Genomic DNA, 26,493 nt, shown 5'->3' with positions numbered 1-26,493 from the left:
GACTGACCAGTGATCAAACCTGGGTCTCCTGTGTGGCAGGGAGATTCTCTACCACTGCCCTACCTGGGAAGTTCAGTACATATATACAATGGAATGTGTGCCTGTGCTGTGTGCTAAGTCACTTCAGTCGTGTCTGATTCTGTGCGACCCTATGGACCATAGCCCTCCAGGCTCCTCTGTCCACAGGATTCTCCAGGTAAGAATACTGGAGTAGGTTGCCATGCCCTTCTCCAAGAGACCTTCCCGATCCAGGGATCGAACCCAGATCTCTTATGTCTCCTGCATTGGCCAGCAGGTTCTTTACCTGCAGCACCACCTGGGAACCCTATAATGGAATATTACTCAGCAATAAAAAAGAACGAAAAAATGCCATTTGCAGCAACATGCATGGACCTAGAAATTATTATACTAAATAAGTCAGACAAAGACAAATATCATAGATTATTCAGCTGTGGAATCTACTTACAAAAAAAAGATACAAATCAACTTATTAGTAAACACAGAAACATACTTACATATATTGAAAACAAACTTACCGTTTGTTACTAAAGGGGAAATGTAGGGGGAAGGGATAAATTGGGAGCCTGTGATATACACACTACTATACATAATCAACAAAGACCTACTGTACAACCCTAACTCAAGGTTCTGTGATGACCTATATGAGAAAAGAATCTAAAAAAGAATAAATATATGTATAACTGAATCATTTTGTTGCACACCTGAAACTAACATTGTAAATCATTTTAAATCTTTTAAAATCATTGTAAATCTATTTAAATAATAGAAAAAAAAGAAACTAAAAATACTATAATTAAACTGCAGTTTTCACTGAGTATCAAGGTGTTTTGTTTTTTTTTTAATGACTGAGTTGCATCTTTGTTGTTGCACACAGGCTTTCTCTAGTTGCAGCGAGCAGGGGTTGCTCTCTAGTTGTAGTGCATAGGATTCTCATTGCAATGGTTTCTCTTGTTGCAGAGCATGGACTCTAGACACCTGGACTTCAAGAGTTGCAGGTCACAGGCTCTAGAGTGCTAGCTTATGGGCTTAGCTGCTCTGCAGCTTGTGGGATCTTCAGGGACCAGGGATAGAACCTATCTGCATTGGCAGGCAGATTCTTAACCACTGAGTCACCAGGGAAGCCCCGAATATCTTTTTTTTTTTTTAAATGAAATTTATTTACCCATTAATAAGAGGAAAAGGAAAATATGAGCAAATCTACTACTTCTGTACATGATGCATTCTAAAACCATGCAAAAAAGTCAAGGATTTCAATGCTAAGGACTGTGATTCCAAATATATTTTAAAGTTCCAATTACATCTCACCTTTCAGAGACAATTTTTTCCCCTCTAGAGACAATGTTCAACAGATAGTTCAAGTATTATGAATGTTCCTTCCATTACAGTTGATTACAAATCTACTGTGTACTATGTGGGAGTTATTCTTGTCACAACTGGCAAATTTCATGTTTTTGTTTTTTTAAAAAAGGAAGACCTTTGGGCCTCTTATCACTAGGATTATCTTTTTTATATCATTTTTCATTCAATTTTGTATGTAAATTGGTAACTTACAAAAAAAGTAGTGTATCAATCCTTTTAAAAAATTTGGCAGTATGATTCTTTCTTAGCATAGAATCTTACTGGTCAATGTAACATGTAAAAACAAGGTGTTCTTTCTGAAGTGAGATTGGAAAATTCAGTAAACTGAATGCTGAAAATGTTTAAAATAAGGAAGGCTGAGATTGACCACAATGGCCTTAAGTCAAGCATATGCCACAGAAATATTTAAGGAAGATAAATGTGCTTATTACAGTTGGGTAAAGATACTGAGAACTGATATGAAATAAGTCAATACATGTGATTATAAATTACTTACCATAAGAGCCTCGGCCAGCCATTTTATGAAATTGTTGCCAAGTGAGAGGACCTTGAACCCCCCAAGGCCTTACTGTTCTTTTTTTCTGAATAGCATCCTGAAGAACTGGCTGAAGCGATAGGAGCATTCGAAGTATATCTTGTGAGCACTGCACACTCACATCTACAACCATTAAAAAAAGAAGAATTGTTATTGTCAACAAACAAAAAATTTTAAGATAACAAATCCATCTAGGAAAGTAAATTCAGCTCTACATCACCAATATTAAGCATCTGCTTGTAGAGAGAACTATATTGAGTTCTATCTAAAATGATCTGTGCGTGCAAGCTAAGTCACTTCAGTCGTGTCCGACTCTTTGTGACCCCATCAATCGCAGCACGCCAGGCCTCCCTGTCCATCACCAACTCCCGGAGTTCACTCAGACTCACGTCCATCGAGTCAGCGATGCCATCCAGCCATCTCCTCCTCTGTCGTCCCCTTCTCCTCCTGCCCCCAATCCCTCCCAGCATCAGAGTCTTTTCCAATGAGTCAACTCTTCGCATGAGGTGGCCAAAGTACTGGAGTTTCAGCTTTAGCATCATTCCTTTCAAAGAAATCCCAGGGCTGATCTCCTTGCAGTCCAAGGGACTCTCAAGAGTCTTCTCCAGCACCACAGTTCAAAAGCATCAATTCTTCAGTGCTCAGCTTTCTTCACAGTCCAACTCTCACATCCATACATGACTCCTGGAAAAACCTTAGCCTTGACTAGACGGACCTTAGTCGGCAAAGTAATGTCTCTGCTTTTGAATATGCTATCTAGGTTGGTCACAACTTTTCCTCCAACGAGTAAGCGCCTTTTAATTTCATGGCTGCAGTCACCATCTGCAGTGATTCTGGAGCCCAAAATAATAAAGTCTGACACTGTTTCCCCATCTATTTCCCATGAAGTGATGGGACCAGATGCCATGATCTTCATTTTCTGAATGTTGAGCTTTAAGCCAACTTTTCCACTCTCCACTTTCATCAAGAGGCTTTTTAGTTCCTCTTCACTTTCTGCCATAAGGGTGGTGTCATCTGCATATCTGAGGTAATTTATATTTCTCCCGGCAATCTTGATTCCAGCTTCTGCTTCTTCCAGCCCAGCGTTTCTCATGATGTACTCTGCATAGAAGTTAAATAAGCAGGGTGACAGTATAGAGCCTTGACGTACTCCTTTTCCTTTTGGAACCAGTCTGTTGTTCCATGTCCAGTTCTAACTGCTGCTTCCTGACCTGCATACAGATTTCTCAAGAGGCAGGTCAGGTGGTCTGGTATTCCCATCTCTTTCAGAATTTTCCACAGTTTATTGTGATCCACACAGTCAAAGGCTTTGGCATAGTCAATAAAGCAGAAATAGATGTTTTTCTGGAAACCTCTTGCTTTTTCCATGATCCAGCAGATGTTGGCAATTTGATCTCTGGTTCCTCTGCCTTTTCTAAAACCAGCTTGGACATCAGGGAGTTCACGGTTCACGTATTGCTGAAGCCTGGCTTGGAGAATTTTGAGCATTACTTCACTAGCGTGTGAGATGAGTGCAATTGTGCGGTAGTTTGAGCATTCTTTGGCATTGCCTTTCTTTGGGATTGGAATGAAAACTGACCTTTTCCAGTCCTGTGGCCACTGCTGAGTTTTCCAAATTTGCTGGCATATTGAGGGCAGCATTTTCATAGCATCATCTTCCAGGATTTGAAATAGCTCAACTGGAATTCCATCACCTCCATTAGCTTTGTTCATAGTGATGCTTTCTAAGGCCCACTTGACTTCACATTCCAGGATGTCTGGCTCTAGGTGACTGATCACACCATTGTGATTATCTTGGTCTTGAAGATCTTTTCTGTATAGTTCTTCTGTGTATTCCTGCCACCTCTTCTTAATATCTTCTGCTTCTGTTAGGTCCATACCATTTCTGTCCTTTATCGAGCCCATCTTCACGTGAAATGTTCCCTTGGTATCTCTAATTTTCTTGAAGAGATCTCTAGTCTTTCCCATTCTGTTATTTTTCTCGATTTCTTTGCATTGATTGCTGAGGAAGGCTTTCTTATCTCTTCTTCCTATTCTTTGGAACTCTGCATTCAGATGCTTATATCTTTCCTTTGTCCTTTGCTTTTCGCTTCTCTTCTTTGTACAGCTGTAAGGCCTCCCCAGACAGCCATTTTGCTTTTTTGCATTTCTTTTCCATGGTACCTTAATAGACAGAACACTACCTCATACACAAATGGTACCATTAATTGGTATTATTAAATGGTATTATTAATTATCCACTTTAAATACCTCTAGTTTGGTAAAAAGATCAGATAGATAACACTGGTTACTATGATTAAAGTTTAATTTGTGAAAAATAGTAAACTGTAACGATTGTAAAGTACACAATTTGCATAGTAACAGATAAACTTGTTCACACTGCTAGATATTGTCTTAATGTACATAAATACTTTATAAACCTAGACTTAAATACCCACATAATTTTTATAAACCTAGACTTGAATAGATTTAAAGATTATCAAATTATTATGATCTACATTTCTGACCAACTATCAGAATGGATATGAAAGGTGATGCTCTTAAACATCAAATAGCTTTCTAAAAAAACCATGAAATTTCCTAATATAATTAATCTGTCCCTTGAGAATGGTTCAGTTCTATCATTAAATCTTGTCTGAGCACTCTGTTACATTAAATCATTTAACTTTAATTCATTATTATTATTATTGCCTAACCTATTATTTCCTACTCTAATTCCCTATATCTATAAATAGTATGCTGCTGCTGTTGCTAAGTCGCTTCAGTCATGTCCGACTCTGTGTGACCCCATGGACTGCAGCCTACCAGGCTCCTCCGTCCATGGGATTTTCCAGACAAGAGTACTGGAGTGGGTTGCCATTGCCTTCTCCAATAAATAGTATACAGAATCAGAAATAACTAAATTTCAGATATATTGCTGAATAACTATTACACTTAATAAACTAGTATATACATAGCAAAAATACTACTTAAAGTGATAAGAGCTATTTGAAGTGGACTGATAATACACTAGTAAATAAAAAACAGGTTTTAAAACTGGAAGATATTTTACACAAATAGAACTGTGTATTGATATGTGTTTACATAAAATCTAGAAGCTTTCACTGGCTAAGGTTGTTTATCATAACCAAAAGGGGAACTTTTATAAAACACATATACAGAGCTTACCCTGAGAAATTCTGATCTGAGTAAAGTTCAGGAATTTACAGTTTGATTTTAATTCAGAGAGATTCTCATTCACAATCTTTCATTATTAAAAACATATAACAAAGACCTACTATAGTTCAGGAATTATGCTAGCTGCTGGGAATACTGTGAAATACATTCTTATTCATGTCTTCAGGGATCTTATAATCTTGTGGGAAGGAATGCATGAAAAAGAATATAACTGCCAGGTCTCAAAGCTGAAATCTGGTTGGAAAGCAATGGTTTTAGAATACGTATTTTTAAGAGTGATCATGAAGAACAGATATTCTGTTGAGTAAAACAGAAATAAGCATCCAGAAATAAAACTTCATATTTACAGTCAATTGATTTTTGACAAAGATGCCAACACAATTCAATGTGAAAAGATAATCTTCTCAACAAATGGTTCTAAGGCAACTGGATATTCATGTGCAAAAGAAAAAAACTGAACCTCTTCCTTACATGACATACCAAAGTTAATTCAGAATGGATCACAGATGTAAATATGTGATGAAACAATAAAACTCACAGAAAAAAAACAGAAGTAAATTTTCATGACTTAGGATTAAAGTCTTTGTAGATATGGCACCAAAAGTATGGACCAAAAGTACAAACCAAAAAGTACATAAGAGAGTAATACACTGAACTTCATCAAAATTAAAAACTCTTCTCCTTCAAATGATAGCATCAAGAAAGGGAAAAGACAAACCAGAGAAAAGGAGAAAATACGTGCAGATGTTAAGAAACTTATATCCAGAAGATATAAAGAACACTCACAACTCAACAATGAAAAACAAAACAATCTAATTTAAAAATGGGCAAAGGATCTGAAAAGACATTTCTCCAAAGAAAAAATAGAAACAGGCAATAAACACATGAAAAGACATTCAGCATCATTAGTCATTAGGGAAATGCAAATCAAAACAATGATGAGATAATATTTCACAATCCAGTATGATGATGATGATGGCAATAATTACAAACACATGACGACAAGTGTTAATGAGAATGTGGAAAAAGTGGAACCCTCACACACTGCGATGGGAATGTAAAATGGAGCAGCTGCTTTAGAAAAGAGTCTGGTAATTTCTCAGAAAGTAAAACAAGAGTTATCAAGTTCACTCAAGACTAATAAAAGTACATGTTTACACAAAAACTTGTACACAAATGTTCAGTGTATCGTTATTCACATCAGCCAAAGAGGGTAAACAATCCAAATGCCCCATCAACAGATGAACAGGTAAATAAAATGTGGTATATGCAGAAATAGAATATTATTTGGCAATAAAAATGAATTAAGTACTAACACATGCTACAACCTGGATGAACTCTGAAAAACTATGCTAAGAAAAAGAAGTCAATCACAAAAGACTATAGAGTGTATAATATTATTTATATGGAGTATTTAAGAGGCAAATCTACAAAGACAGAAAATAGACTGGTCATCGGCCAGTGCAAGGAGCGGGTGGTTGGAGGAAAACAGGAGTCAGCGCTCATAACTATAGATTTTGGGGATGATGAAAATGTCCTAAAATTGATTTTGGTGATGGCTACACAAGTCTGTGCTAACTAAAAACCATTCAGTTGTTCACTTCAAAGGGATGAATTGTATGATATGCCTAAGTTGCTTAAAAATGAGTGATCATGCAGTGGTGTAATGATGGGGCTGGGGCAATTTTTACTTCTATTTATCTATATTATTTAGATTAACTTTCTTTTCAGAAAGTATGTATTTTTTATAATTAGAACAAAGCTTTTCCTACTTTGAAAAAAATAAACATTACCATTAAATTATAGACTCTTAATTCCTTCTAACAAATATTTCAACACCTTGGACTTCTGGACATCTACTACATGCCAGGTACTATTTTAGGTTTTTGGACATAACAAACAAAACAGACAAAAATCATTTCTTGTACACAGAACTCACACAGAGTGAACTTAATGGAGTGAGAGATAATAGTTAATACATTATACAACATGTTTAGAAGGTAATAAGCAAACACTAGAGGGAGAAATCAAAAGCAGCAGGATGGGGAAGATGAAGAGTGGTTTGCAATTTTACACTAAGATGACTTCTGACAAAAGAGAAAAGAGAGTTACTCATGTGAACACCTGGAAGAAGTGTCCCAAGCAGAGGAAACAATTGGGGCAAAGGTACTAATGTATTAAATCAGAGCTTGCTACTATTTATGGCTGCAGAGTTATCTGTTTATATCAATCTTTATTGTTATAAAAAAAGTGCTCATTAGGTAAATAACCCAGTATTTGCCATTTGTTGCTGTTGTTCAATCACTCAGTCATGTCCAACTCTGTGTAGCCCCACAGACTGTAGCATGCCAGGCTTCCCTGTCCTTCACAATCTCCCAGAGTTTGCTCAAACTCATGTCCATTGATTCAGTGATGTCATCCAACCATCTCATCCTCTGTCACCCCCTTCACCTCCTGCCTTCAATCTTTCTCAGCATCAGGGTCTTTTCAAATGAGTCAGCTCTTTGTATCAGGTGGCAAAAGTACTGGAGCTTCAGCTTCAGCATCAGTCTTTCTAATCAATGAAGTGAAGTGAAGTCGCTCAGTCGTGTCTGACTCTTTGCGACCCCATGGGCTGTAGACTACCAGGCTCCTCTGTCCACGGGATTTTCCAGGCAATAGTCCTGGAGTGGATTGCCATTTCCTTCTCCAGGGGATCTTCCCAACCCAGGGATCGAAGCCAGGTCTCCCGCATTGTAGACAGACGCTTTACCGTCTGAGCCACCAGAGAAGTCCAATCAATACTTAGGGTTAATTTCCTTCAAGACTGACTGATGAGATCTCCTTGCTATTCAAGAGACTCTGAACAGTCTTCTCCAGCACCACAATTCAAAAGCATCAGCTCTTCAGCACTCAGCCTTCTTTACGGTCAAACTTTCACATCTATACATGACTAGTGGAAAAAACCATACCTTTGACTATATGGACTTTTGTCAGCAAAGTGGTATTCTGCTTTTTAATATGCTGTCTAGGTAGGTCATAGCTTGTCTTCCAAGGAGCAAGTGTCTTTTAATTCCATGGCTGCAGTCATCTTCTACAGCGATTTTGGAGCCCAAGAAAATAGTCTGTCACTGCTTCCCCATCTATTTGCCATGAAGTGATGGGACCGAATGCCATGATCTTCATTTTTTGAATGTTGAGTTTTAAGCCAGCAAACTCTCCTCTATCACCTTCATCAAGAGGCTCTTTAGTTCCTCTTCACTTTCTGCCATAAGGGTGGTGTCATCTGCTTATCTGAGATTATTGATATTTCTCTCAGCAATCTTGATTTCAGCTTGTGTTTCATCCAGCCTGGGATTTTGCATGATGTACTACTCTGCATATATTTGTTTCTGCTTTATTGACTATGCCAAAGCCTTTGACTGTGTGGATCACAACAAACTGTAGAAAATTCTGAAAGAGATGGGAATACCAGACCACCTGTCCTGCCTCTTGAGAAACCTATATGTAGGTCAGGAAGCAACAGTGAGAACTGGACATGGAACAACAGACTGGATTCAAATAGGAAAAGGAGTACGTCAAGGCTGTATATTGTCACCCCGCTTATTTAACTTATATGCAGAGTACAGCATGAGAAACGCTGGGCTGGAGGAAGCACAGGCTGGAATCAAGATTGCCGGGAGAAATAATACCTCAGATATGCAGATGACAACACCTTTGTGGTAGAAAGTGAAGAAGTAAAGAGCTTCTTGATGAAGGTGAAGAGGAGAGTGAAAAAGTTGGCTTAAAGCTCAACATTCACAAAATGAAGATCATGGCATCTGGTCCCATCACTTCATGGCAAATAGATGGGAAACAGTGGAAACAGTGGCTGACTTTATTTTGGGGGGCCCCAAAACCACTGCAGATGGTGACTGCAGCCATGAAATTAAAAGACGCTTGCTCCTTGGAAGCAAAGTTATGACCAACCTAGACAGCATATTGAAAAGCAGAGACATTACTTTGCCAACAAAGGTCTATCTAGTCAAGGCTATGGTTTTTCCAGTGGCCATGTATGGATGTGAGAGTTGGACTATAAAGAAAGCTGAGCACCGAAGAATTGATGCTTTTGAACTGTGGTGCTTTTGAACTTGAGAGTCCCTTGGACTGCAAGGAGATCCAATCAGTCCATCCTAAAGGAAATCAGTCCTGAACATTCATTGGAAGGACTGATGCTGAAGCTGAAACTCCAATACTTTGGCCACCTGATGCGAAGAGCTGACTCACTGGAAAAGACCCTGATGCTGGGAAAGATTGAGGGCAGGAGGAGAAGGGGACGACAGAGGATGAGATGGTCGGATGGCATCACCAACTCAATGGATATGGGTTTGGGTGAACTCTGGGGGTTGGTGATGGACAGGGAGGCCTGGCATGGTGCAGTTCATGGGGTCACAAAGAGTCAGACATGACTGAGCAATTGAACTGAACTCTGCATATAAGTTAAATAAGCAGGGTTACAATATACAGCCTTGATGTACTCCTTTCCCAATTTGGAACCAGTCTGTTGTTCCATGTCCAACTCTAAACTGTTGCTTCTTGACTTGAACACAGGTTTCTCTGGAGGCAGGTAAGGTGGTCTGGTATTCCCATCTCTTGAAGAATTTTCCAGTTTGTTGTGATCCACACAGTCAAAGGCTTTAGCGTAGTCAATCAAGCAGATGTTTTTCTGGAATTCTCTTGCTTTTTATATGATCCTGCAGATGTTGGTAATTTGATCTCTGGTTCCTCTGCCTTTTCTAAATCCAGCTTGTACATCTGGAAGTTCTCAGTTCACGTACTGTTGAAGCCTAGCTTAAAGGATTTTGAGCATTATCGTGCATTTTCTATTGCTTGGCAAATACGTGCTTTTTTCTTTTTTTGAGGTATAATTGACATAATATTAGTTTCAGGTGTACAAAATGATGATGCATATGTATTGCAAAATGATCACCACAGTAAGTCCAGCTAACATCCACCAACAAATACTGTTATAAATTCTATTTTCTTGTGAAGAGACCTTTCATCACAAGAAGATGAGTTGGTTCTTAAAAACAAATAATAAAACAGAATACCACTAATGCTACTCTTATTACTACTACTGTTACTACTGCAAGTATCTGAATTCTTATTTTGTGCCAGGCACTCTGTTTTATATGGTCTCTGTTTATTTGTATTAGCTCATTTGATTCTCTCAACATTGTAAGAGGTAAATACTATCACTGACTATTTCCAAAAACTGAGACAGAGATGAAATAATTTGCCCAAGGGCATAAATTATAGTGATGGAGCCACGTTTCAAACCCAAGTAGTCAGTTCCATGGCCTATGTTCTTAATTACTACTTTAAAAATCTATGTATTAAATCTGTATCTATAGATACATTAAATCCACCAGTATACCATACTTCCTTGGTCTTCTTCATACCTCCTTAATTTCCTACCCTGGGCCCTCCTCTTCTTCCCCCTCTCTAAACGTGAGTCCTACCCTTAGACTTCTCTACCTGCAGTCACTCTCCAGGCTGTTCCATGCAGCTCCACAGTCTAAAACACTGACAGGGGCCATGTAGGCGTCACATGCTCAGTCATGTCTGACCCTTTGAGACCCCATGGAGGAAGGGTTGCGACCCCCTAACAGGCTCCGCTGTCCATGCCTGGAAAATACCAGAGTGGCTTGCAATTTCCTCCTCCAAGGGATCTTCCCAATCCAGGGACTGAACTCACATCTCTTATGTCTCCTGCACTGTAGGTGGATTCTTTACCCACTGAGCTATCACTGGGAAGCCCCAAAACACTACTAATACACACACACAAAATTTTTTAATCTCTAGCCCCAACCACTCCTCTCAATTTAAAACTTGTATTTCCAAATACGCATTTGGGTAAGTAAGGATCGTCTTACTTTTTTGCTCAAAACTGTCCTAGTCATCTTGGAATAAATCATAAAGGCCACAGTTAAACATGGGCCATAAGACTCCACATGACATTGGTGCTACCAGTCCTCCCATCACCCAGCTCATTCCAACAACAGTGCCTCTTTCCTGTTTCTCAAACATTAAGCACACTACTACGGTCTTTGCATCGTCTGAAAACACTTCTCTCGTTTAGCCACACAGCTTACATTCCCCCATTCTATGTAGGTCTTTGCTCAAATGCTGTCCCTCAGTAGTATCTTTTCTAAACATACCTCTAAAGTAACACATTTCTGTCCTGTCTTTTTCCACTTCTTTCCCTGCTTTTCCTTCAAAGCAGTTGTCACTATCTGATACCATATAATACTTTCACTTAAATTTGTTATTTTGAGTCTTATAGGCTCAGAAAGAGTAGGAACTATGCTTGCTTTAATATTGCAGTTTATAAAAGAACAGTCCCTGGCACATACTAGTTGCTCAATAAATATGTAATGAGTGAAAGAATTCTGAACAAAGCAGACAACCAACATTTTTCTGTTAATTAACATGTGCAAAGTACCTTTTATACTCCTACACAAGCACATAATTACAGACTTGTAATAACCATACTTTTGTTGCTGAAATTAAACTAAACTACTCGGAAGTTCTTTCTTTAAAAGTGTCATTCTTGAAGGAGTTTTAAGTGGAAATTTAAGTGTCTCTATTAGCTAAATGGGAAACTGTCTTTATTACCTTTTTCTAAGAAAGAAAAGTCATACAACTGAAACAAAATAGAGAGGAAAAATTACTTCATTAGCATACTTACCATTTCTTTTGGACCAGGGGTGTAAGCATGAACTTCTCACAAGTGCTTCATCAACTTTGCCTCCTGACATGTTATCCATGAACTGACGCCCATGTTCTAATGCAAGGTAGCAGTCATTGCAACAGTCCCGCTCTTCAACACGTACCCAATTGTTAGCTACACCAATTTTGGGAAAGGGATCTTGCTCTGCAGCTCCAAAAGGCGAAAATAAATTAGTGCACTGATCTTGTAGCAATAGTATCAATTCATCAGGCAATTTTTCGGATTCCTTTAGTCCTCCATTAACATGTTCAGCAGAAGTAGCCCTGAGAGCTTCAAAACGTTTTTCTGCTTCTTTGCCACATTCTGTGTTGCGTCCTATGATGTCTAGTTCATCTTCTAGAAATAATCCTGAATTGTTTCCAAACTTCCTGTTCATGACAGCACTGAAGCCACAAGTACACCGATACTGTGCTTCCTGTGTTGGATCTGGAATGTAAACTCCAACATCGGCACCCTTGATATTCATGTTGCAAACACAGATACAGCAACTATCAAAGTTACAGTCTTTAAACAAATTCATAACTGATTCTGAAAGAATGAGGTTTACATAAAGACTGTGTGCTTCAGGGATGGAAGGAACAGTTGCAGGTTCAACAGAATTAAGGGGTCTGCAGGTGGATGGGGTGGAGGCTGGTGAATATAAGTCTGAATTTTCATATTTGACTGAACCTTGAGCACTAGCCGGTCCACCAGCTCCACGAGGAGTCCTTGGAGTCCTTGGGGTCCTTGGAGTTGGAAACCTAGGGGTAGACGGAGAAGGAAGAATTCCTGCTCCGCTGTTGCTAGGAGGTGCACTGCTAGGAGGCATCCCAAAGGAAGTATGAGTTTGAGGTGTATAAGCAGGGCCATATTCTTGATCCATAGTACTTCCATCACTAGCATCATCAGGGGAAAAGAAAATAAAAAAACATATATAAAGGAACATATTAGTAATGTGAAATACAACTAAAAATGTCCCAAGTATTTTTCAGTAACACTGAAAATTATGAAAACACAAAAATTGTTAAGTACAATTAAAATATGTTTGGTTAATATATCCACCCCAGGTGATTGTTGTGTGGTGAAATCCAACTAATTAGTTCTATTATAAATAAAATTTGTATACACTGTTCCACATCTATATATCCATGATTACTATCTCTACAGTTCTTGTACTAGAAATACTCATATTTCATTGATTCTAAGATGCCACTAATTTGTTTAAAAAAAAAAAAAACCCTGATTTTAGAGATGTTTATGGGTAGAAAAGGACAGTGGCAATTTTAAGATGTTACCAATTATAAGACAACCCAATTTTAGAGATACTTAAATATAAAAAGTGAAATATGGCAAATATGCAAATAAGTGTGATTAGAATTTTAGACCAAAACAAAAGATGCTTCCAAATACTAAGTTTTCTCATCTTTTGTGTTTCAATACTTTAACAGTACCAAACACCATTATAAGCTATTAATCAGAAAATAATTTTTAAAAATTTTCAAAAACCAGTATCTTTTTCCAGATACCAATATATTAGGTGTTAATTATTAAAAAAAATTGAAGCTACACAAGTGTTCATATACTATACCAATAACATAAATTTAAATCATACCCTTCTTTGATGAATGGCATTGTAGGCCCTGAAGAAAGCAATTCTAACTTTCCAACAGTCCAGCTCTGACGGTAAATACACTCTTCTGGCAATTTGATAGGAGGCAGACACTGGCTTGGTAGAGTTTTTAGAGGTGCAAACATGGAACATCCCACTAGAACCTGACAATTTTCAGGCTTATACACGTAAGAAAAATCCTATAATATAAAGAACATGATTTTCAGCATCTTGTCTTTCAAGGGAAAAAACAAAACAAAACAAAGTAACTCTAACCTTTTTTTCCTTTTTTAAACAGAATAATAAAATGTAAATATAATTCTACTCTTTCATTATGAAAGGATTTTTGAATATAGCAATAAACCAATTCTATATAAAATGTAGAAGTGAATTATTTTTCTAGAAAAATAAAATACTTACTTTAATTTCAGAAGGTTTTGGGCTACAGAATCCTTCATCAACCTCAATTTTGAACTGTGCTCCAATACTAGAACTATTTCCTTCTAGAACAGTTCCTCCAGGTGTTGTATCCATACTACCATATTCTTTATTATTCATATTCATTGGGGAAAATCCCATAATATGTTGTTCCAATGATGGTGGTGTAGGATACATTTTATGAAGATCTGCAGTGCCTATATTTAATAAAATACACATTTTAACATAAGACTAAAAAGTTATTTTGTGTATAAAACAAAGGGATGGGAAACATTATTGAGATTAAAAGTTTACAGATTTATCTGGAATATATATTTGGTAAGCTTACTTATGCAAGATAATGGGTCCAGATTTCCTGTCTTTGATTCCTTGCAGCTGGATTTATCATCTGATCCATTCGCTGATTTTTTAGATCCAGGCTATTAAAAAAACACACACACACATACATACATATTTCTCTGAAATTTAAATCCAGTGTGATCAAGATAGTAATCATTTGTATGTAACTTGAAAGTAGAGCCCATTTGTGTCATAGCCAAATATCTACTAGATGCATTTTAACGACATAAAAAAATTTTAGGTATCAATAAACCAGATTAGTTTCTCTAATGATTATAATAATACTCCAAATTAACAGAGAGAGGAAAAAGTTCCTTCATGAAAACAACCATTACTTTCAAAATACATTAAAACCTATTAAAATAACAAAAAAATAATAAGAAAATTTACAGAATTTGGGAACTGCCTCTTAGTAAAAGATACTTATAAAGCATTTGTCTCTTTAAATAAAAGACATTAAAGATTCCTATATAATCAATAACCTCTCCAAATTCCTTTTACATTTTTATCTTTCCTAATAATCTTGCCCCTACAAATATGCTATAAAAGGTTAAACTAAGCAAAACTTCAGAAAGATCTTGTACGACAAAGCAATAGGATCCCTGACTAAAGGCAAGTTTTAATACATTGAACAAAACAAGTCTTAAAATCTCCAATCTGTCATCAGTGTTGTTAGGGCTGACAATTTGGTTCCTAAAACCAAGTGCCTAACAGGATACCAGGAACTAAGCTATCAGCGCTAGCAACACTGACAAATGAGCAGCAGCAGCAGGGAGAAAGCACAGAAGTATCAGAGTGCTCGGGGACTGCCGTTAGTCTCCAAGTCTTGTCCGACTCTTTGTGACTCCATGCACTGTAGCCTGCCGGCTCTCTATTCACAGGGTTTCCCAGGCAAGAATACTGGAGGGGGCTGTCATTTCCTTCTCTAGGGGACCTTCCCGACCCAGGGATCAAACCCATGTGTCTCCTGAATTGGCAGGCAGATTCTTTACTGCTGAGCCACCAGGGCTTCCCTATATATATTTACCTAAAATACACTATATTATGGGATGTGGAGTAGAAGTTTATATATAGTGATATCTGCATTATATCACTTATTTGAAGAGACCAAATGTACAGTAGATGTTTCCAAGCTACTTTTATACAGATGAAAAAGGAATTCCCTTTTATAATGTAATGCTCAATTTATTAATTTCCCAGAGATTTCAATTCTGAGTGATAGTCGCTCAGTCATGTCTGACTCTTGGTGACACCATGGACTATAGCCTGCCAGGCTCCTTTGTCCATGGAATTCTCCAGGCAAGAATACTGGCATGGGTTGCCATTTCACATTCTAGGGACTCTCATTTTAAGCTTTAATTTCTTTTATCTTTACCTTTCTCTGCAAATGGGTGTTAAAGATTAAATATTACTTTTTCTTCCTCTTTCACTACTATAGTATATAGATGTCTTATAATAATAACTGTGGTACCAAACAAATTCCTGAATAAATTGACAATGCATATAACTTTAATGTTAATTATTTATTCTCTGATTGAGTCAATTCTTGGGTCATTTCTAAAATTACAGGATCAAAGATTAGGTAACTAATTCTGCTAAGGACTGCAGAAAAGGAACATATGGCCGAGATCAAATTAAGCTTAATTATACATGTCCTTCAAACATAAAAAATAACGGGGAAAAAAAAAACCCTTAAAGTTTATAGGTGACATTATATATGGAATGCTTAGGGAACTCTCTGGTGGTCTAGTGGTTAGGACTCTGCATTTTCACTGCCAAGGGCCTGGGTTCAATCCCTGGTTGAGGAACAAAGATCCCGCAAGCAGCACAGTGGAGCCAAAAAAAAAAAAAAAAAACAACCACCACCTCAAACACGAGGTTAAAAAAAGAATACCAATTAGAGAAATTGTATTTCAAAACATTTCCTATCGTTCAGGGCTAAAACATAGTATTCAAGTCACATATCACTTCTAAAGAAAAACTTTTATAAAATTGAGGAAAATAAATTTTAATTGTAATCATTAATAAGGATACTTACTGTCAGTTCATCTTCATCAGAATTAAAAAGATTATCAAGGTCAGTATAAGAGACAGCCAGGTCTGAGTCATAAATCAAACTGGTTGATGGAGGTCGGGCATGACCAGCAGGGCGGGGAGCATCTACGTATGGCAATTAGAAAAACAAAATAAAAAATTCTACTACTGACCAAATAAGTATTATTCTATTTATTTAACCTAGACGTGTACATTTACATTTATAAGGGTATTATGCAATAAGAAATTCTGATTTGCTTAAAATCCATAGATTTTTTTCATAGAAATAAAAATTGTAAATATATGGTGATACCTTCCCAAGGAAGCTCACCATACACAGGAAGCTCAGGTTATATAACCGATACCATAGCTAAGCAACCTACACTAATAACGCATCAAATAAAACTGTAAGGACAACAGAATTAAACAGACACTTTTAGTTTCTCTTTCTGAAACATAAAGGAAGCACAGAATAATTAAGTTCTCTAGTTATGTCAGAGAGACTATTTTAATTTGAATTCCAATTCCAGAACTAACAGTATGACAAGAATTAAACGTGAGAGAATGCATTAATGGATAAATCACTTTTGCCCAGTCACAGGAACTTAAGTACTCACTTAAGTACCTCTTAGTTAAGTTTCATTTCAGTTTTAAAATTTTATTTTCCTTTTTGCTTTTCTCCCCAGTTTTAGTGAAAAAATATTAGAGAAAATAAACATACAAAGGAAAAGTTATATTCCACTTGCATTCCCACACAAGGAAAAAAAAGAAGCAGTTGGTGTATAAACCTTCCAAACCATCCTCAGGATGGTTAAACGACTTGAAACAACCCTCCCTTTCAGAAAGATTAAAGTCACTCTCCAACTAAAGCAGTAGTTCTGAAATTTTAGTGTGTAAAAGTCATCTGGAATACTTATTAAACACCAAGATTCCTAAGTTTCACTTCAAAAGATGCTCCGTGGCAGATGGTCCACATTTTGAAAAAGCCACACCATAGGCATAATTACACAGTCCCTTTATCCTAAGGCAGGTAAATAAGACTAAAAAACCTAAACAGTTAACTCACCAAGATACTTAGAACCACTGACCATTAAATTTATTTCATGAAAGACCATCATCTCTTCTTTATTTAGACGGACATTTTTTCTTATTTCGTTTTTGGCTACAAAAAGTCTGATGGATCCTCCCTTATTTATTCCAAATGCTAAAACAAAACTGTCCCTCATAGACACATACCAAAGAACAATTTATTTTGCCTCCATCAAAAGTTAAACAGATCTTGTAAAATACAACCCGTCTCTCTTTTCTACTTACAAGAAGGACAAAACAGACGCTTTCAAAGTGGAGTCTTCAGTGTACCTCCAGTGCTGAGAACAGGGCTAGAAAACTATGTCAATATAAGGACCTCAGCAATAACTGTTCTAACTTGGGCGAAGGGGGAGAAAAGGACAACCAAATTACAGTAAAGTCTAATTCATAAACTGAGTTTTCATAACTGAGAGGGATCTTAGGAAATGATCTTATCCTATCTCCTTCTTTTACAGGGAGTTATTTTTATTTGTTAAACACAGGAAAGAAGCTCTACAATTCAAAACAGAATTTCTATCACCTAAGCCTCCTTCTCCTTAAAATCCATCATTTAAAAGATTAGTCCTTTTATATGAAACATGAATTATGCAAAAAGGAATACTAAAAGTCCAAGAATATCAGATATACTTTAAAGCAACAATCCTGGAATGCAGTATTTTGATGGGAAAATAAAAGTTTTACCTTGCTTGATAGAGGGACTAAATAACGACATAGCATCTTCTTCATGTGATAACACTGTAACACTAGATGGCCCGTCTTCTACCTGCATACAATATCACACATTAGATTGAAATACATATTTTACCAATAATAAAATATACCAATTCTTGAGTAGCTATGTATTGATCCAAACAGTCCATCCTAAAGGAAATCAGTTCTGAATACTCACAGGAAGGACTGATGCTGAAGCTGAAACTCCAATACTTTGGCCACCTTATGCAAAGAACTGACTCATTTAAACAGACCCTGATGCCAGGAAAGATTGAAGGTGGGAGGAGAAGGGGACAACAGAGGATGAGATGGTTGAATGGCATCAGCGACTCGATGGACATGAGTTTGAGTAAACTCCAGGAGTTGGTGATGGACAGGGAGGCCTGGCATGCTGCAGTCCATGGGGTCGCAAAGAGTCGGACACAACTGAGCAACTGAACTGACCTGCTGTACTCATCATTCTGCTGGGTGTTCTACAGACATTATCAATAACTCTCACAACTAACCTACAGGATAAGTAAGTATGTTCACCTTACAGACGAAAAATACTTCTATAGATAACACAGGAAATACAACTGATAAGTAGTGGAGATGGGATTTCAAACTAAATCTGTCAAATTTCAAAGTCCATGTTCTTTCGACAAAATCTATTACCTTCCCAGCTATTTGTTTTCATATTTACAAAAAAGCAAAATGTCAAGTACCTGGCACACAAAAAGGCTAAGCAAAACTTTGTGAAATGAATTCTTTGAATTAAACACATTACTGGGTCCTTTTTGTAATTTTATAGCCTTCAATTCCAATTCTGTGTTTAAGGCAAAACTCTTCTCTAGCAGAGTTATCTTGTGCTTAATATTTGATTAAAAAAATTTTAAAAACACTTTATTAACTTAAGACTTTACTTCTTGGGTCACATATTCAAAATATCATGTATTTTATAAACACAGTCATGTGTATTTTACTGCATTTTTGAAAACTGTTAATTCACTTACAGCATAGTTTTACTCAGAATCAAAGCAGTTTATCAACCTAAGTGTTCTGATTTCAATATAACAGAAATTAATGTCCTTTTTCTCTAATCTCAAAACTTTTGTAATAAAGATCTATTCATTATCATCAGATCTAGTGATAATTTCAAATCCATATAAGCTCTTAAATTTTGTACAATGTGCCTGATTAACCTATTTTTAAGAAATGTTTTTCTAAGTTAAAATGATGACTCTTTTTTTAAAATGAGAATTGTGGTACCATATGCAGAGCTACAAAACATTAGTGACGCTTTGGTGTACTTTCTCTTACTCACCTTGTGTTTTTTTCCAGCTTCTCTTTCATTATTTTGTCTATCTTTCTTATCAGGAAAAAGGAATTCCTCATCTCCTTCAACGAATGCATATGGATCAATTTTAGGTTCCTGTTCTGAATCAGATGCTATTGCTGAAAGATACTGATTTTTAATTTGATATTGCTGCACTAATTCATCAGAAACTTTTAAAGGTTTCTTACATTGCACCATTAACCTGCATTAAAAAATAAAATTAGAAAAATTAATTATATTCTCCATAAAAGCATAAAAATTTCTAAAGTGACTAAGTATCAAAGTTTTCAGAATTGTTTTCTTAAAAAAAAAAAAGAATTATTTAGAGACGATCTAACTTGCAATCCTCCATTTTACAAATGAAGAAACAGGCATAGAAAGGTTTTGTGATTTACTGAAGTCTCAAATTCAGCAACAAAGAAATGGAGTTAAAATCCTGGTCTCACAGTCTTTCACCCAAATGTGTTGTCTTTTGGTAATCCACTCCATTCCCAAATACTCAAGTGCACTAACCTGTACAAATTCAATCACTTGAAAGGGATTCATATCTAAACTACTTCCGCACAGGAACTCTCAAAATTTGCACTCAACAGTGAGATTATTGAACTTTTATACAATTTATATCTTTATATAATACCTTTATATAATTTGTCTAATTCTATACAGTTTATACCTTTACACTTTTATACAGTGAAAGTGATTATCCTTTTCCTATTGCCATGAATGGATATACTTTAAGTTTAAAAAGTTTAAAAGGCTTATTTGTATTTCATGAAATCAACAATTTTCTACTGTATTATTTGTCAACTGTAAATAATTATAGCAAAACTTTTATAATGTCAAGTGGAGTTTCAGCACAAGTTATCTCAGAGGTTTTTACTAAACACATTGGAAAATAAGTTATTAGTCTTCTGGTTCCACTTCATGAATGATAAAAGTATTCTCTATACTCTCCTAAAATATCCAATAAAATGACAAAGGACAACAGAATAGGCAAGAAGACAACACTGAAGTTAGAAAGATGAACTACTAGAAACAGAGACGAGAAAAAAGTGAAATCTAAGGCTTAGCAAAGGAAGTCACAAGCTGATCGCATCACAAAACCCTGGAAATCATTAGGACTTTTACATGTCTGAAGACCAAGGTGCTTGGTGAGTGTGAATAGAGAAATGACTCATTTTTGGTTTGTATGACACTTTTAGACTCCTGAATTCATTTTCTCTACGGCTTGCAAAGTTGAGATTCCCACACTACCATTACAATGGCAGCCCGGCTTCTAGTCAGATAATGCTTAAAACCCTGCCATAACTATTTTACCCTGAGTAAAAAACAAAGTCCTCATAATATCCTATCAAAGCTCTCCATGACCTGTCTTCCCTTTTCCCTTCAACTTCATCTTCTACTGTTCTATTCCTCCCTCTCTCACTGTTCTTTCAAGGGCTTCCTTGATGTTCCTCAACAGGTCAACACACTCTTGACTGTTCTTTTTATCTGGAACATTCTTCCTCCAAATATCTGCATGATCAACTCCCTCACTTCCTTCAAGTCATGTCACCTATTTATGAGACTTTATTTAAAATAAATCCACTGTCTCAACATTGATCCCCCTTATCTGGGTTTACTTTTCCCTCCACAGCATTTATCTCTTAATATACTATGTAATTTGCTTATGCTCACGGTTGTCTGTCACTCCACTAGACTATAAGCCTCTAAATGTCAGGGATTTTGTCTCTGTTTACTGAACTATCCCAAATGCCTAGAGGAGTGCCTGGGACATAATAAGTGCTCAATAAATACTTGCTAAATTAATACATGAAACCTAAAAGCCACAGAGGATTGAGATACTGTGTTTGCATTAATAATTCTAAGATACAGTATGTTGTACTTTGAAGTAAATCACCTTTATTTGTCAGAAAGTGATAATACTGCTGCTATTTGTCTGTCCTGGATATTAAGACAAAAAAAAAAAAACATAAGAGAAATAAGGTTTGGAATCAATGAGGTATTTGCTAGTTTATAAACTATCTGAATGACAGAGCTATCATAGCTAGCTAATCTATTCACTAATGTCCAGCACTAGAAGCACTCTATACCCTATAAACTAAGGTTTGAAATAATCAAAAGAATAACTGACATTTTCTCACAATGCTATCAAATATGATATATGTCACTACTATCTCAATGTGCCTCAGATTTATCCTCAAACTGAAATCTCAAATATACAAAACCTTTTTCCATAGGAACATAGTGCTAACCCAACTGTCAATGGGGTGTATGCTTTACAGTTATCCGTTAGAATGCTTCTGTTCTATAAATAAGCATTTATTTCTTAAGAGAACTTTTCTATCTCACCATATTAGATGCTAAATGTTTCCTGAAATGTCTATCAGATACCAACATAAATCATTAAAATAGTATTCCTATCTACTTTGACATGTATTTTCTTATTTAATACTTAAAGTCATGAAACAGGAACCAGAGGGTGTGCTAACTTGGATGTGAAAATTATGTTGGAAGAAATGGTCCAATAGTGGCAGGGTTAGGGCAGGGAAGATTTTAAATATGCAAATACACGTAACTATTCATAGGGGGAAAGTATGAGAACCTACCCCTCCATCCCCAGTCACTAACCTGAAAGACTAGTCTGTGTTGAGGTGAATAAAACAACTATTTTCATATTAAGTTATCCTCTGGCAGAAGCATAAAAACTGCCACACTGTTCACGTAAGTAGTTGTTAAGCTAGTGGGCAGTAACATTAAAACGAAAAATCCTACTGCACAGGGCTCTTTTAGGAATAAAAATGAGTAAACCAAATGCAATACCTAAAGACAACTTTTTGTTATTTTATTGAATGGTTCTCACAGCAAAGAACTGAAATGAAGTCAATGATATCAAGAGTATCAAGTCACAATAAATGAAAAATGTAAATTATTTACATTATACATCCTTCTATCTTTAAAACTGATAAAAGAAATAAAAACTGATTTTTTTAAAGATATGCCAGATTAAAAACTGAAGTTAGCATTTCATCACTATCCAATTATAAAGTATACAGACACTTTTGTGAACAGGAAAAACACACCTCACCTTTTCTAAAAGGAACTTTCACATAAAGCCAAATTGTTAACTACAGAGATAATTTCAGTCAGATATAAACGCAAATACAGACAAACTGGGAAAGAATGATTAGGTACAACCATGAACAGGAAGCTTTGTAATGCCCAAAGCAAACCAAAATTACTTTTATTAATTAAATGCATCTCCTTCTTTTCACTATGACAAAGCAGCACACTACCCTAACAAGTATTTGTAGAGAATTTAACATGGCTTACAGCTTATGGTTTTATGTCTTTATTCAAAAGAAATTCTTTCAGACAAGATGTAACAATATTTTAGAACTAGCAACTATAAAAAGAGGTAAGCTATAATTCAAGAATTGTTAATGAAGAAATAAATTTAATAAATCTCAAAAAGTTAATGGTACCTTTTCTAATACCATCTCCAAAATTCAGAACCAAACCTTAAACTGAGTCAAACTAGCTGTCAAAAGTATAGCTGTATTGCATTAAAGTAAGATATCAAATAAGGAAGAAAAAAACCTTAAAAAGAAAAAAACTTAAAAGCTCTTAGAATATAGTAAATCAAAGCAGGTTTACTTCATCATAGACCTCTATGAAGCAAAGTAAAAGCTTTTGGAGATCAAATAATGCATAATAATAAGTATACACATACAATAAAAATCTGATATACCACTGAAACAACATAAAAGCTAATTCTACTAATGGACATTATGGTTAAGATATCCTGATGTATCCTTATACTGACCAAGATATCATGATAAGAACTATGCTCAAATACCCCTCTTTGTTCAGGGTTTAGAAAGATTCCTTGTGAATTAGAATAGCAGATTATTTTAAGCTGTCACAAATTCTACTAAAACTAAACTCTTGAAAAAATATGTCAAAGAGCAACTGTAATGTTTCTTGGCAGAAATTTTGCTTTTAAAAAATATTTACAAGGTCTTAAGCCACTATTCTAAAATAGATGTTATCATTAACAAAGAAACTAAAATTAATTAGACACAAAAAGAAAATAAAGATATTTGTCACAGATGTGTATATCTTGTATGTGCGATACTCTAAGCTTCACCCAACCTCTCTCTCCTCCAATTAAATTCTAACAAATCAGAAAAGGAATTTTGCTTTAAAGTGGCTACTAAAAAATTCCGTGCTGAATGAAGCACAAGCTGGAATCAAGTTTGCCAGGAGAAAAATCAGCAACCTCAGATATGCAGATGATACTACCCTCATGGCAGAAAGTGAAGAGGATCTAAAGAGCCTATTGATGAAGGTAAAAGGGAGTGAAAAAAGGTGATAAAGGTAAAAGGGAGTGAAAAAAGGTGATAAAGGTAAAAGGGAGTGAAAAAAGGTGGCTTAAAAGTCAACATTCAAAAAACTAAGATTATGGCATCCCGTCCCAATACTTCATGGTAGATAGACAGGAAAACAATGGAAACAGTGACAGACTTTATTTTTCTGGGCGCCAAAATCACTGCAGATGGTGACTGCAAGCCATGAAATTAAAAGATGCTTGCATCGTGGAAGAAAAGCTATGAACAACCTAAACAGCATATTAAAAAGCAGAGATGTTTCTTTGCCAACAAAGGTCCATCTAGTCAAAGCTATGGTTTTTCCAGTAGTCATGTATGGATGTGAGAGTTGGATCGTAAAGAAAGCTGAGCATCTAAGAATTGATGCTTCTGAACTGTGGTGTTGGAGAAGATTCTTGAGTCCTGTGGACTACAAGGAGATCCAACCAGTCAATCCTAAAGGGAATCAGTCCTGAAGATTCATTGGAAGGACTGCTGCTGAAGCTGAAACTCCAGTACTTTGGCCACCTGATGTGAAGAGCTGACGCATTGGAAAAGACCCTGATGCTAGGAAAGATTGAAGGCAGGAGAAGGGGATGACAGAGGATGAGACGGTTGGATGGCATCACTGACTCGATGGACATGAGTTTGAGCAAGCTCTGGGAGTTGGTGATGGACAGGGAGGCTTGTCATGCTGCAGTCAGTGGGGTCACAAAGACTTGGACACAACTGAGCAACTAAACTGAACCGAGCTACTAAAAAATCTGGCATCAACTCCTGCACATGAAGCCTAAGAATTAAGGAAATGCTTAGAAATGATGAAGTAATTGCTCTTCAGAAGTGGCCATCACCAACTAAAATTGATTAGCAAAATAAAGAGTATATCTTTTATCTACTTATTATTAATACCTATTACAACCCTCTTCCAACAACACAAGAGAAGACTACACATGGACATCACCAGATGGTCAACATCAAAATCAGATTGATTATATTCTTTGCAGCCAAAAATGGAGAAGCTCTATACAGTCAACAAAAACAAGACCAGGAGCTGACTGTGGGTTAGATCATGAACTCCTTATTACCAAATTCAGACTCAAATTGAAGAAAGTAGGGAAAACCGCTAGACCATTCAGGTACGACCTAAATCAAATCCCTTATGATTATACAGTGGAAGTGAGAAATAGATTTAAGGGCCTAGAGCTGACAGATAGAGTACCTGATGAACTATGGAATGAGGTTCGTGATGTCGTACAGGAGACAGGAATCAAGACCATCCCCATGAAAAAGAAACGCAAAAAAGCAAAATGGCTGTCTGGGGAGGCCTTACAAATAGCTGTGAAAAGAAGAGAGGCAAAAAACAAAGGAGAAAAGGAAAGATATAAGCATCTGAATGCAGAGTTCCAAAGAATAGCAAGAAGAGATAAGAAAGCCTTCTTCAGTGATCAGTGCAAAGAAATAGAGGAAAACAACAGAATGGGAAAGATGAGAGATCTCTTCAAGAAAATTAGAGATACCAAGGGAACATTTCATGCAAAGATGGGCTCAATAAAGGACAAATAGTATGGACCTAATGGAAGCAGAAGATATTAAGAAGAGGTGGCAGGAATACACAGAAGAACTGTACAAAAAAGATCTTCACGACCAAGATAATCACGATGGTGTGATCATTCATCTAGAGCCAGACATCCCGGAATGTGAAGTCAAGTGGGCCTTAGAAAGCATCACTACAACAAAGCTAGTGGAGGTGATGGAATTCCAGTGGAGCTATTTCGAATCCTCAAAGATGATGTTGTGAGAAAGTGCTGTACTCAATATGCCAGCAAATTTGGAAAACTCAGCAGTAGACACAGGATTGGAAAAGGTCAGTTTTCATTCCAATCCCAAAGAAAGGCAATGCCAAAGAACACTCAAACTACCGCACAATTGCACTCATCTCACACGCTAGTGAAGTAATGCTCAAAATTCTCCAAGCCAGGCTTCAGCAATACGTGAACCGTGAACTTCCAGATGTTCAAGCTGGTTTTAGAAAAGGCAGAGGAACCAGAGATCAAATTGCCAACATCCGCTGGATCATGGAAAAAGCAAGAGGTTTCCAGAAAAACATCTATTTCTGCTTTATTGACTATGCCAAAGCCTTTGACTGTGTGGATCACAAGAAACTGTGGAAAATTCTGAAAGAGATGGGAATACCAGACCACCTGACCTGCCTCTTGAGAAATCTGTATGCAGGTCAGGAAGCAGCAGTTAGAACTGGACATGGAACAACAGACTGGTTTCAAATAGGAAAAGGAGTACGTCAAGGCTGAATATTGTCACCCTGCTTATTTAACTTCTATGCAGAGCACATCATGAGAAATGCTGGACTGGAAGAAACACAAGCTGGAATCAAGATTGCTGGGAGAAATATCAATAACCTCAGATAGGCAGATGACACCACCCTTATGGCAGAAAGTGAAGAGGAGCTAAAAAACCTCTTGATGAAAGTGCAAGTGGAGAGTGAAAAAATTGGCTTAAAGCTCAACATTCAGAAAACGAAGATCATGGCATCTGATCCCATCACTTCATGGGAAATAGATGGGGAACAGTGGAAACAGTGTCAGACTTTATTTTTTGGGCTCCAAAATCACTGCACATGGTGACTGCAGCCATGAAATTAAAAGACACTTACTCCTTGGAAGAAAAGTTATGACCAACCTAGATAGCATATTCAAAAGCAGAGACATTACTTTGCCGACCAAGGTCCGTCTAGTCAAGGCTATGGTT

General features: G+C 36.6%; 1 protein-coding gene across 2 annotated transcripts in view; it reads right to left on the bottom strand.

Moving 5' to 3' along the window:
- MED13 (mediator complex subunit 13) overlaps window positions 1-26,493 on the bottom strand; it is a 97,519-nt gene that overhangs the window by 22,977 nt on the left and 48,049 nt on the right. For both annotated transcript variants that reach the window (XM_069542613.1, XM_069542614.1), the window contains 8 exons: window positions 19,346-19,559; window positions 18,013-18,094; window positions 16,247-16,368; window positions 14,198-14,288; window positions 13,852-14,066; window positions 13,435-13,631; window positions 11,802-12,718; window positions 1,877-2,038 (listed from right to left, as the gene is read on the bottom strand). In XM_069542613.1, coding sequence (XP_069398714.1) covers window positions 1,877-2,038; window positions 11,802-12,718; window positions 13,435-13,631; window positions 13,852-14,066; window positions 14,198-14,288; window positions 16,247-16,368; window positions 18,013-18,094; window positions 19,346-19,559 — 2,000 coding nt within the window. The remainder of the gene's footprint in view (window positions 1-1,876; window positions 2,039-11,801; window positions 12,719-13,434; window positions 13,632-13,851; window positions 14,067-14,197; window positions 14,289-16,246; window positions 16,369-18,012; window positions 18,095-19,345; window positions 19,560-26,493) is intronic.

The sequence above is a fragment of the Ovis canadensis genome, chromosome 11 (genome assembly GCF_042477335.2).
Source record: "Ovis canadensis isolate MfBH-ARS-UI-01 breed Bighorn chromosome 11, ARS-UI_OviCan_v2, whole genome shotgun sequence".
In the NCBI taxonomy this organism is placed as follows: domain Eukaryota; kingdom Metazoa; phylum Chordata; class Mammalia; order Artiodactyla; family Bovidae; genus Ovis; species Ovis canadensis.
Note: the sequence above shows the minus strand (reverse complement) of the source record. Positions and strands in the feature narration are given on the sequence as shown.